This window comes from Cyprinodon variegatus, unplaced genomic scaffold (genome assembly GCF_000732505.1).
Source record: "Cyprinodon variegatus isolate N-32 unplaced genomic scaffold, C_variegatus-1.0 Scaffold192, whole genome shotgun sequence".
In the NCBI taxonomy this organism is placed as follows: domain Eukaryota; kingdom Metazoa; phylum Chordata; class Actinopteri; order Cyprinodontiformes; family Cyprinodontidae; genus Cyprinodon; species Cyprinodon variegatus.
In genome coordinates this window covers 34,178-47,712 of record NW_015150645.1, presented here as the reverse complement: position 1 = coordinate 47,712, position 13,535 = coordinate 34,178, and the positions used below count along the sequence as shown (strand labels likewise).

General features: G+C 39.0%; 1 protein-coding gene across 1 annotated transcript in view; it reads right to left on the bottom strand.

Moving 5' to 3' along the window:
• Positions 1 to 6,100: 6,100 nt before the first annotated feature.
• The window catches only part of nop9 (NOP9 nucleolar protein), a 10,713-nt gene continuing 3,278 nt past the window's right edge, over positions 6,101 to 13,535 (bottom strand). Inside the window, exons 3-11 of the mRNA XM_015379441.1 lie at positions 13,139 to 13,363; positions 9,767 to 9,874; positions 8,098 to 8,239; positions 7,815 to 8,007; positions 7,601 to 7,741; positions 7,374 to 7,493; positions 6,799 to 7,011; positions 6,611 to 6,716; positions 6,101 to 6,520 (exon numbers count right to left, since the gene is read on the bottom strand). Coding sequence (XP_015234927.1) covers positions 6,366 to 6,520; positions 6,611 to 6,716; positions 6,799 to 7,011; positions 7,374 to 7,493; positions 7,601 to 7,741; positions 7,815 to 8,007; positions 8,098 to 8,239; positions 9,767 to 9,874; positions 13,139 to 13,363 — 1,403 coding nt within the window. The 3' untranslated portion in view covers positions 6,101 to 6,365. The remainder of the gene's footprint in view (positions 6,521 to 6,610; positions 6,717 to 6,798; positions 7,012 to 7,373; positions 7,494 to 7,600; positions 7,742 to 7,814; positions 8,008 to 8,097; positions 8,240 to 9,766; positions 9,875 to 13,138; positions 13,364 to 13,535) is intronic.

Here is a 13,535-nt window from a genome sequence, read left to right as displayed (position 1 = left end):
ACCACACAAGTTTTGAGTCAGACAGCCAATATGTGAAAGGAACCAATACTGGCCTACTTGAAGCTATTTTCATGCCCTGCAGGTATAGATGAAATGACAAGAACACCTTGGGCAGAGTTGCTCAGCTGGCCACGCTGTCTTACTAAGTTAACGTCAAGTAACTCAGAGAACTTCAGCTCCCTCCCAGCTTTCCTCACAGGTCATTAAATAGTATATATCGAGATTTTTTTTTTAAGAATTCTATTAAAATGTTATCAACAGTCAGCATCTTATTTGAGGCTAAGCTCCAGCTGATTTCTTATTGGAGCAGGAACAACATTAAAGCATATCTTTGCCATTTTAAAGCTGCCTTTGGTCATGCAGACAGAGGTGGGCGGAATACCCCAAAATTGTACGTAAGTAAGAGTAGCATTACTTCATCATATTTTTTACCCAAGTAAGAATTACTCAAGTAAGAGTAAAAGAGATTTGTGTAAAGTAATTGCTCAAGTACTGAGTAACTGCTCTACTTACTCCCCATAATCATGACAACTGCGTAATATTTTACACAATTATGTAAAATTTAACAGATTAGGTGACATTCTGCTGTTTCAAAGAATAAGGTAGAAACAAACTACAAAATACAGTTATTAGACCATAAATAATCTAGGTTTAATGAACACTCTTCAAAATACATTTGTTGAGTTATAAAACCTACAAAAGTGTGTAAGAGTACCGGTAGGTTAAATCACGGTTTACTGTTTGCTGCATTTCTACTCAACCTCCAAATGACACGGCAGACTCAGCGGATGGAAAATAACATTTAATCAATAACCACATAACAGGCTTAGATTGGAAGGCTACCAGACTTTTGCTTAGTTTTTTTGAAGATGTCTCAACACCTATCTAGGAGTCTTTGTCCTGGATAGATGTGGAAATGTCTTCAAAAAAGCTGAGGAAATCTGGTTGCCTTCTAATTAAAGTTTGTATTGTGATTGCCATGACCCAGATGACACAGGCATTGAATACAAAAATAAAGTGTCTCTCAATGGTGCATATTTGTTTAAAACAAGTTTGTTTTCTTTAAGTGAAGTTGCCCATAATGAATGGAGTAACAAAATTTTTTTTCAAGTACTAGTAATGAATAGTATTAAATTTCTACTCAAATAAAAGTACAATGGTAATGGAAAATGCAACTATTAACTAACCACCTTTGCATGTAGACCCTGTCTATAAACAGTGGGGAAATATAGATGGAAAAATGGGGGGAAAGCTGATAATATATGGCTGAGGGTCAAGACAACTATCCAATTAAGCAGGATGAATTCAAAGCCACTTTGGTATGATTGAAAAATGAGAACATTCTGAGGTAAAGGAGCAGGAGGGTCAGGCAAGTCCATGTTTAGAAGCTCTACAATGACCATAACACTTTTTGCCAAACTGTTTCATTTCAGAATGCTACCTATGTTTTACATCAATTCATGTTATTGTATTTACTAAAACTTTAATGAACCATAATGCTGAGGACTGTTGACATAAAGACTGAACACTTAGTAAATAGCTGAACTTTATGGTCCATGTTACTCATGCACAGTGTCCTCATTCCTGCAACGCCCATCATCCAACACCCTGAAACCCCACTGATGCTGCGCTACATAACTCAAAGAGAAGGGAATGATTTCAAAGGAACCAGCACAAATCCCCCAGGGGGGCAATTTTCCAGCTGGCTCCCGACTGCACCCACTTTACTAAAGCAGCGACCATGGATGATGATCCCCCAGAGACCCCTAAATATCCCGGGGGGCCAGAGTGTGGCTACTTCTCCCGGTGGGAGCCATCTAGGAAAACTAAGGCCACCCAAGCGAAGTTAGCCCACTGCCAGCTGCCCATAGATCTTCCTGGACAATTCCATGAACCCAAACACTGCGGGCCCCCAGCAGGTGCACACATCATCCCAACCCTCATTGTACAAAAATACAGTTATATACGGTCAGTGAGTTGTGCCTTGTAATATCCCATTTGTATTACCTAAATGAAGAGTCTTTGAATATATCCTTTTCATTTATTTATTTCAGACCGGCTATGTCAGATTTGTAGTTTTCTGCATGTTTGTAACTTCACCATGATGTTCTCTTCTCATACTTTTACATTTTTTGCTGCCATTTTATTGAACATCCCAAAATGTATGCAATTTGCTTTTGATTATTAATTTTATGCATCCTTTTTCCAAAGAGGCTTTAAATTTAAAAGCATTACAAAAGGTGAGGAATTAAGAATATTCAACTTGAGCAACTCTGGTATCCTAAAATCGGTGTTGAATTCTAAACCTGACCACATTTAATGCTGGGAGTGAAGAAATAATATTAATTGCTTCCCTTGTGTTACTTCTTCAGTATGCTATTGGGAGAGCTGGATATTGGAAACTGAATTACTGAAGCAAGGTAAAGGGAGATTGATTCATCAGACAGTGACCCACCAAGGAACAGTGCCTTACAGAAACATCCATTTCATGCTGCCATAATAAAGGCACAGATAGTATTTTATTGTGATTGTTTTTGAATGTGGAGCAGAAGGGAGATATATTTTCCTTTCTTCTTTTTTCCCCCCCAATGGAATAAAAACTATATGGCCTGCATTTTCAAACAGCCCTCTTCTAACTGGAAGCAGATCATTTTTGTGTACTTCAATCGCAGCATAAAGCCAGTTAGTCTGTTAGAACATTTCAAGGAAAATCACATAATGATGACAAAGGAAGACAAGATGGGTCATGGAGAAGGCTGGGTAGAGGTTTCATGTTGAGTAAAATTATAAAACAGTAAGCAAATATCTCACTGGAGCTGGTGAAGGTTCTCAGTCATCCAGGTCATAGTCATTCCAAAAAATATAAAATAAAAAACACCAAACCCCTTTAATGATCGACCTTTCAGACACTTAGATCGGTATGGGGTGTCGTCTGCTCCAAATCCCTTTTTTTCCAAACAAAAACAAGGCTTTGTTGGGCTACTGTATAAAACCTTGAACTCAACACCATTCCAGACATATGAATTGAAAAATCTTCCTGGATGGGAAGCGAAACGTCTCCAAACTTGGAAACAAAGTCCAGGGGATTGTTTTTTAATTTTCTTTTTTTTATGGAATATCTCACTGGAGGAGCTACAAAGATGCACATCTCAGAAAGTAGAAACTGTCAATAGGAAAGCTAACATAAATCCACATGTACTGGAAACTTACCTTCACTGTGGGAAACGATGTTGCAGCATCATTACTGTATGTTGGGGAGATGCTTTTCTTCCGCAGGAACTGGTCAGAGTCGGTGAAAGGAGACAAATCCAGAGAAAACCTGCAAGAAAGAGTTGAGACTTTTTACTAGGTTCTAGATGCACAAGCTGGTAGAGATACAATATAAATGACTTTACAGCAGTAAAGCATTGGGTGTTTTTAGTACATGCCGTTTTTTTCTTTTTTTTTCCCATTTGTTAAATTCCTCTAAATCAGGGGTGCTTAAGTCCATTCCTTAAGAGCTACTATCCTGCAGCTTTTGGATGCATCTCATTTTAACACACCTGGATCAAATGAGTGGCTCGTTAGCATGCCTCTGCTGAGCTAAATGATGGGATTGAGCCTTTAGATTCAGGTTTGTGTTAGAGAAGAGATGCATGTAAGAGTTTGAGGATGGTAGCTCTTGAGGACTGGACTTGAACACCCCTGCTCTAAACAATGTATTGTTGTCCTTTCATTTAACCATTATGCAGCATATCCTCACCACGTTCTATTTGCTCATTAAGATATTGATTTAGATGCTTTCATGAAACTGAAAACTAACAAAAATATAAATCTAAGAAGAAGTTAAAAGGTTTTTTCCACCTAAACCTGTATGCTGCCTAGTCTTGATTTTAAGACAAATCACAGCTGTGAGGTGTGCTGTTTGGGGTATTGCTTTCTACCTCTAAGGGGGAAAAAAAACAGAACAGTACAGCTAAAAATAACTTTGTTTACGTGAAACGGCTCCAAAATTAAACTTAGGCCAATGGATTATTTATGGCTTAAGAATCAGATTCATACTAAATGCTGGTTCTTTTTACATAATCACCACTTAGGGTTCAGAGCATAAATTGTGTCCTGCCACTCTTTTAAATACAAAACAACAAAACACATTTCATTTAGATTGAGTAGATATAAAAATGCATATTATAGAAAATAATAACAGAAAATATCCCTATCAGGCTACACATTTAGTCTTTAGGTTTTAAACAGTTGCAAGTAAGCAGCGTGCAGCCTTTTATAAGATCCCATCAGACTTAAGCAGCTCTCAGGTTCAGAGTCTGGAGTGATAACTATCTGGAGTGGATGCATTAAAGAACTCTTGAGAAGAAGTCAAACTGGCAAAGAAGCAGAGGGGTTGAAGAGAGGGAGCGGATCAGATGGAGGAAAGGGGTTGGGGGAAAAAAAATGCTTTGAGGAGTAACGGTTGCTTGGATACCGTTGTCAAGGAGACTGTAAGTCCTTTGGCATCCAAAATGTCCTACATTTATTTTGATATTTAGAAGGAAGAGGTTTGTTAGGTCTGATTTAGCTTTTTCCGCCTCCTCACCACAGGAGCAGGGGATTGACAGCAATAAGGTCAAACAGAGGAGGACTCCTCATCCTCAATGTGATGAAGTCATACAGTTATTCTGCTAGAAGGAAAAGAATGAAACAAAGGTTCTTGTCACATTTAAACAGGTCAGAAAACTGTCAGATAACAGCCTTGCCAACAACCCCGGGAGGGAAAGAGGAGGGGAAGGGGGAAGATATGACAGAATTTGTTTCTGTGCCACCCTATAGGCGTTTCAAACGGTGACAGATATCCTCCCTCTTTGTGTTTCCCTGGCGCTGACTCATTCAGTGGGCATTTTCTGTGGTTCTTGGGCAAAATGAACACTTCATTCAAGATAGGGGAGGCAGAGGGAGCTCAGAAAACTCAAAACCACCCACTGAGTATCACTGGAAGCTTGTTGAAGTTCCACTTCAGTTTCCAATAAAGAAAGCCTATTTTTCTCAAACATTTTGCATAACTAATGAGATCTGTATTTTTTTCCTCTGGGTGCAGAGATGGAAGTAATACCTACTGATAAGAAAGCATTTTGTGAAGAAAACAGACATTGCTGCACACCGTGTGACCCCAGAAGGGGAAGCGACTGAGGATCTCAGGAGGATCCATCTGATTCTGGTTTCAAGGAGCCATGGCTCATTTTAGCCCAAAGGTCATTAATCCTCTGGTTTAATGTGTGCAGAGAGACAATTAAATGCACACACTTTTATAACAAAGATCATAAGGAAGAGCAAAGGAGCCAGACTATTACCCACAGGGGCAGGGATGTGTAATTAAACTTGGTCTGGAGAAAACAAAAATGCGGTGGGAAAGCTAAAGGGCCAGATGATTATTATGGTATGCAGACACAAGATGCAACCTCATTAAAGGCTGTGACCCTTATGCAGTTCTCTCCTATATGTGCATAACTATGATATATGAGGGGTTTAAAAATACCCGCCTAACCAAACCTTTGAACATTTCTAAAGAAACTATATAATCCATTGTCCAAAAATGGAAAACTGACAGAGACCTCAACAAGAACTTAAAGGCCAGGAAATAAATGTTTTTAAAAAAGAAAAATACAGGCATGAGTTGGTAACTTGGAACTTAAGTTACAAAATTTGTGGAATATGAGTTGCGTCCTCTGAGAATCTGACCTATATAGAATGAAAAAACTGAGTATCTGTAAGCATTTTTCTATAAATCATGGACAATGTGCACAAAAAGTGTGGGAAAAAAAAGAAAAATCTTACTCCTTTGGCAAGAACCAAGAAAAATATGTGCAAAAGCTGATAATTTATATTAACAATTGATCCAGCTTGGGTTATTTGACAAAAAAAATAAAATAAAAGTGCATGCTGTACCTTCAGCTACACAGCCTATACTTAAAGGGCATATGAAAAAATATGTTCTACCTCTAATGAAAACCCTAACAAAATGCAATCAAATAAAAGGTTTAAAACTTTTTTATTCATTATGATCACTGATATTTATTTAATAAATGTCTTTTTATATATTTTTGTTACAAACCAATGGGGATCTGGAATCAAAGACTTTTCCTCAGTCAAAAAACAAACAACTGAATATTTAAAACAAAATTTAGAAACTGATCAAGTGTGAGTCCTGTGTTTGGGTCTACTTTAGGAACTTGTGTTTGACAGTTTTGAGGTTGACAACCTCAGGATACTTGTACCTTTAGTTCCCCCTACAGGTCATATCCCTTCCTGCACAACATTAAAAAATGTAAAAACAGAAAATAAGTCCAAATATATTTTTATTAATTAAGCAAACCAATCTAAAGGTTATTTTATTTTTATTCAAGAAAGTCACTGAAAAGCTTCCGTTTCTTGGACTCTCCTGTCTGGATTTCTTGCCAGTGGGCTCTCCTGTGTGCAAAATGGGAGAGGGCAAACTTTGCCCAAACATGACGAGCAAACTGATCTGACCGCAGTTTACTTTCACTGGAGACTGAAAGAGAAGAAAGGAAAGAAAAGTTTATGTTAAGAAAGAAATAGGCCCCAAAAAGAAACTCATGAGAATAAAAACTGTGAAAGTTACCAAGTTCCTGAGCGATGCTTTGTCTCTGGCTGAGAGAAGCACAGTTCCACACGGCTTCAAGCATTCGACTGCCTACTTTGGAGCAGGCCATCTGCAGATACTGGCCCTGTGAAAGAAAACTAGGTTTAATGGGTCACATTTTTTGACCCCACATACAAAAACCCATAAAGTCTGCAATTATGCTGTACCTCCAGTCTCTTGAGGATCTTGCCCCTGCCTTTGTCACTGGATGTGGTGATGAGGGCCTGCAGGACGTGGCTACCGAAGGAGTTGCAGGCCATAGTGAGGAGGTCAGAGGGGCTCAGAGTGCGCAGGCTGCTGAGAAGGTGTGAGCGCTCCTTAAACTTGGCCAGTGCTTGGACCAGCCGGGAGCCATGGTAACAGATGGAGGTCAGTGGAACCTAAAAGCAGCAAGAGAAGAAGAAAAAGCTGTTCAACCAACCTGATACAGCGCTGAATATGCATACAAACTAAAATATGTACCCTAAGTTCTAAGTTTTTGAAAAAGAACAGCAAATAAATCGAAACGAATTCACAGAATTAATAATAATAATAAAGCAGGTCAAATAAGAGTTTGTTTAATATTAAATGGATTATAAATCTAAATGCATGAATCATATTTGCAGTATTTTAAACTGAGTCAATAACTGTTCTAATAATAAGGGATGCTGAAATGTAAAAAGGGAATTTAAAGCTTTGGAAATAATTAAAGGCAGTAAACTAACCAAATAAAGAGAAGTAATTTAAGGGGTTTGCAGTTTACCTCTTTCTGTGTGCTGCCCTCTGTTGTATCAGACTGGTAATACACCTCATAGGTGAGCAAAGACATGAAGAGTGGCAGACAGCAGACATGTCGAGAGCCCGGCTCAGCGCAGTGGAAGGCCTGAGGGGAAACAGCACAGAGCTAATTTTAAGTCCTTGAGTTCAGTGACAAGGATGGAGAGGCACTTAAAAAACAGCTACTGAGGAAAGCACCTATTTAAAGCTTACATTCAGAAGGCACCGCATCATTTCGTCCTGCCTTTCTCCACTTTCTGCGCAGCTTTCTGCTAACTGGACAATCACGCCCATGTGACCGGCAGCCAAGACGGCCTCCATGCCCTGGATCATCTCGTCAAACAGCTTCAGGAACTGCAGGAACAGGAATGAGATCAATTCATTTTTTAACAGTAAAGTCCGTGCTCAATCACAAGACGTCACTCACCAGTTTATATTTGGCTGAAGCTGCTGTCAGCCTCTGGATGGGGAAGTTGGCGATTGGGTGAAGGGCAAGGTCAACCAAACTACCCTTCAGGTGGTTCTTATAGAGATCACGGAGTAGAGATAAGTGAGCTAGCTGAATAATTGTTTCTATGAGGCGACTGGAAGCCTGGTCCTTCAGGAAGACCAGCAGTGGACTGTAGGACAAAAACAAAAACAATGGTGTTCTTAGTCATAACACTTCTACAATAACCGATTCTTAGAAGTTAAGGGAAAACGTCTCTAACCTGACCCCAGGGGCAGAGCTGCGGCTCGTTAGGTACTCCATGGTGCGCTTCAGAAGCTGCTTGCAGAGTTTAGGCCGTTTTCTGTGACACACGGTCAACATGGTCTGGAAAACTGTGCTGGAAATGGCGTCCGTAACACTCACTGAAGGGGGGAAAAAAAGATAGCGTTAAAACACATTCATACCTCCTTAACCTTTTTACATTTTATGCTCCCCAGAACTCTGCATTTCATCTGGGGTTTTGGCAAATGTAAAACATCAAGTAGTGCAAATGTAAAGTGGAAGTAAAATCATATGGGATGCATTTCTATTTAGCATCAAGAATAAAGCCCTAAATAAATAAGATCTACTAATCATATTGAATAGGGAGGTCTGATCTGATGGGAACAGATCAAACTTTGTGATCCACATGTAAAACACTATATATATTAGAGTACTGCAAGCCCCGCTAAACCCAGCATCCCCAATATGAAAGTGAAGTGGCAGCATCGTCCTATGGGGATCTGTTTCTTCACCAACATTCAGGGAAGCTGGAACTAGCTACAGACTGAGCAAACCAGGAAGAAAACCTGTTTGAGGCAACAAAAGATTGGAGACTGGTCTGAAGGTTCAGCTTCAAGGACAGAATCTCTTTACAAACATCCTGAGCCAACATGAAGTAGCTTAGATCAAAGCATATTATGTGATGGACAAAATCAAAGCATGGAAGAAAATCAGAGAATTGAAACTGATCATCAACATTCTTTTTTTAAATCTGCTCTAAGGCCTGAATAAAAAAAAGGCCTACTTCTTGTGTCCTACTTCTATAAAACGATTTGAAACCTCTTTCATACGTCCTTCCATTTCACAATAAAGCACCACTTTATGCTGACCTATTATATAAAATCCTAGTAAATACACGAGTTAGTGACAAATGTGAAAAAGTCCGAGCAGCATCGATATATGGTATGTATTAGGGGAAAAAAAGGAGCCATAACACTTCATAGTGCAAAAAAATACAGACTAGTGGGAAGGCAAAGACAACAGCTGCAGGCGTTTTCCAACAGTCATTTAAAAGAAACAGAAATGCAGAATTGCAGTGAAAAAAACAACCTCAAAACCAGCAGGGCTTCTTATACTAGTTCTTCCAGACGGTAAGGATTTAGTTAAAAGGCAGATTAAAATCCTCTGGATGTGCATTTATCCAGAGGGTTATTGACTTCAATCCGTTTTACTGATAAAGTGGAATAGTTTTATCTATATGAATAATCTAGACTGTACGTTTTGATCACAAAGATAACAAAAACAGGGAGGAGGGAACAAAATGATGGAGGCAAACATTGGAGGACATAGCTGGTTTATACAAAAAAAACAACTCATGTAGTGTAGCAATTAAAAAAAATTTTTCATTGCTTCTTTTGTATCTGATCTTAATATCTCCTTTCCCGCAGCTACATGAGTTTTTTGTATAAAAGCTCAATTGTCAATCATTACTTACAGAAAATCCAATTATCTACAGTTCCTCAAATATTTTTCAGACTATTTTTTTTGGAAACATGAAATCTATTCGTCCTCTAATCTTTTTTTTGTGATAGAGTACAGAGGAAGAATGTACTTATGTATAATCCAGTAACATAAAAAAAAAGGCGTGTCCAGAAAAAGAACTGATGGTCTGATGAAAGGCAGCTTACGATTAATATTTTCCATCAGGGTCTCGGTGAGGCTCTTCAGCTCGTACCAGAATGAAGTGGGAATCTCAAAGTCTGTCAGCTGAGGGGCCGCTCTCTGCTCTTTTCCACCTGGTTCAAACCGGAACATCAAAAGAAAAAAAAAAAATGCAGATGTGAATATAAAAGTTCAAATGAACACACCCCAGGGTACAGAGGCCCTGACGCAGTTAGGAAATATTCCTAAAAGGATCAAAAGCTTTAATTCTTTTCTGCATTCTTTAGAGAAGGTGAAAAAAATACTGGGCTCTCTGTCAGTCGATCAGCTTGTCCTCGTTTTCCTCATGGAGGCAAATAAAGTACTTTAAATCTCCAGCAAGCAATTGCTGCAATTTGCATCAAAAGCCCTCCAATTTAAATGGGAACCCAGGCATTACAGACAGATTTAGTTATTGAGCATGACTTCCACATCCGAGGGACATCGTTATCCCCCGGCGGCAATCAAACCAGCTGAGAGGAATCAGCATGAAAAGACAGATCTTTATTCGTCAGGGCATGAATGGCCACTCTGCACAGAAACTTCTTGTTGAGTAATTGGCACAGTTTAACCCATGTAGGGATGTATGAGCGTATAATAAGAGGAGCACCTGGAGGACAGAATAACAGGAAAACAATGATATCTTTGTTCATGGGTAAGAGCATTTTCCTGCTTTGATATTTTTAAAAATGGTTCCTTGTAAAAGCATTTTGTATTTCTAGTCTGACTCTGCTGTCTGACTTTTTACCATCAATTTGGATTTCAGCCTGTTTTCATCCAGAAATATTTCTTTTTCTGCATTTTAACCAAACAACATTAACACTTTTCTTTCAATTTGTCCATTTTGAACTAAAACCAATAGTATAATGAAAAGAAACAGCATCATTACTAGAAACGGATTGAGAAAAATCAGTTGGTGACCCACATCAATGGATTTTCAGCTTCATCTACGTTGAGCTTTTGAACTGCAGCAAAGAACAGCAAGAAATTCATTGGACTGATGCGTTTATGGCTCCTAGATTGGTTTAATAGAACCACTACCTTTTTCTTTTAAATGCAAATTTAACTGTATTGTGTCAAAAAACATCCCATTATTTGGAACTTCACTTTGGTTCATTTAGCTCACCATGGTACTAGTGAGCTAAATGAATAGTGTGCTAAATGTATGTGATACATTAGTTACTATCACATACTCTTCACCCAGGCAGCCTGCAATGCCACAGAAAAAAAAAAAAAACAATCAACCCAAATGTAGACATGTGCCGATCATGATTTGCCGATGCCGACCAACTGAGGATTGAAGATGAAGGAAAGTGTTTACTGTAAAGTAATTAAAAAGTAATAACCAAGGCTTCCTTCATTAACCTTTTGCTGCGAGTTGGATTTTTATTTTATTTTTTTGACTTGTAATGAGAAATGAACCAATATGTAAAAAAGAATATTTCAAATATTTGGTCTGATTTGCCGATGGACCAGAAGGCTGATCACATGGCTGGTTTGGCTATGTTATCTGCCAAAATTAAATACTAAAAATCCCCTAATTTAGACAAAACATACAAAAAGAAAAGGTTTGCACACTGCAGCAAGTATTATATAGTATTTCATAAGTCAAAAGGACGCATGAAAAACCTGCTAAAAGGTTTGATTTAACAGACTGAAAACAGTTATCTAACTGTTTTCATATACATCACAAAACTGCGGATATCAAATAATGTCAAGAAATAAAGAAACATTCAGAGTCATAAGTTACTAAATCCAAACTGCCAGAGAGTCTGGCTGATTGTTTAGTGGATGTTCAAACTCTGCTGTTCTGGTTCCTGCACTGTGTCAGAGATTCATTGAGGCGTTAAAACCCTCCTCCCGGCTCTGAACGTTTTGTTGTTTTTTTTCAGGACATAGGAAAGAATGGAGGAAGCTTGATTTCCTCCCCCACAGATTATCTGCATAATATTAGGACAACGTTTTAATACGTATATTAAAACTTAGGATACACCCTGCAGCTTTAAGGAGACGTTTGTTCTGAGACTTCACTGTCTGTTGGAATTTCAGACAGCGCAGCATCTCTGAAATATTTACGCCCCATTAGTGAGAGCAGTTGGTGGAACCCAAAGTCTTTCACTGCTGATCCTTAACCCGATTATTAAATCATTTTGCAGGTAATGTCTTTCTGACCGTCAAGCTCATGGAGGAAGAGTATAATTGTTTTCTGTTTTACCTAATGTCCTTTTTCATTGCAAAAGCCTTGATAACTTATCATACTCCATCAGGTGCTTTCTTTTAAATGTCACGTTGTATTCAAAGTACTGATGCATTTTGATGTGCTTGATCTCCGACTATTTTTTTCCATTGCTAGACACAAACTTCATATCACTCTCAAAGCACAAAAGTTCCACATGATGTTTAGGATTTGCTTCCTCGCTGCGCAGTGAGAAGGAAAGAGAGAGAGACGCTGCAGCCGGAGCCTCTGAAGGCTGCCAAGTAAAAGACACAAGTGATCGGTTCCTGTGATCGATAATAAAAAGATGCATGGCTGATCGATATCCTGAGTAAACCTATTCACAAATTTGATATTGATACTTTTTTTGGTTACATAATAGGTGATATCAATGAAATATTAGAGAAAAGTCAGCTCAAAGTTTGTAAGGGAGAGTAAGAAGCCATCATCAATGGGAAGCGGGCAGGGTTTTGAGGGCGTAATGACAAAGCTGCGCAACGCTGGAGAAAGCACAACACGGAAGATGGCACCATCTGTTGAACAGTTCTCATTTGACTCAGCTTTGGAATCAGTTTTGGAAGGATTAGACTTGGGGTTTTCATTGAAATGTGAGCAGGAAGAGGCTCTACGCTCATTTATTTTTAAGAAGGACGTATTCGCAGTTTTACCGACAGGCAGCTTTCTGTCGCGCTTCCTACGTCACAGTCAGTTGCGCTCATTGGTCAGAGCGTTGGCCAATAGGCACAGACATCGGTTTGAAAAACAAAGGGTTGTTCTCATCTACAATCTTCCGATGTCTCATTCATCAGGGCCAGACTAATTTATACATTTAATCTCAGATTTAGTCTGGTTTATCAGGCTAGTATACAAATGCTCTACAAGAGACCCTAAAAATGAAGCAGCAGAAAACACATTGAGATCTAACTGCTGAAGCATGAGTGAAATGTAGGAGAGAGATCCTCAAAGAATTAGATGATTTTACTATAACAAGCAAAGAATAATTGAATCTAGAAACTAAGTACATCACATTGCTTTCTGATCTTTCTCGTTCCTACCAGGAAAAGTCGACATTAGTAAGACAAAGATGTACAGAAATCAGATCGTGGAACAGGTTCGGTGTTTCTGGGCGTGTCAGTGTGCTTACCTGGATGGGTTTCAGTGCGCGGCGGTCCAACGCAGCCCCCCAGTACGTGTAAGAGCGTTCGGACTACGTGCGTCCCGTGGATGTGCCTGATGAACTCTGCGCTGTTTTCTCTGACCGCCTGACTTAACAACAACACCTGGGTCTCCAACACCCCGGAACTTTCCTCCTCCTCATCATCATCATCAGCATCTTCTGATGATTTGGATGGATCCTTCTGTGAAAACTCTAACATTGAGAATTCAAGACATTACTTTTCATTTCTGTAAAAACAGACAAAATAAGGAAACAGACTGTAAACAAAGGGTTTTACTTAAAGGAAAATTCCGGTTTTTAACACTTTTAGCCCCTTTTCTGTAGTGTCCAGGATGAAATCGAATGATCGACACCAAAATTTTGA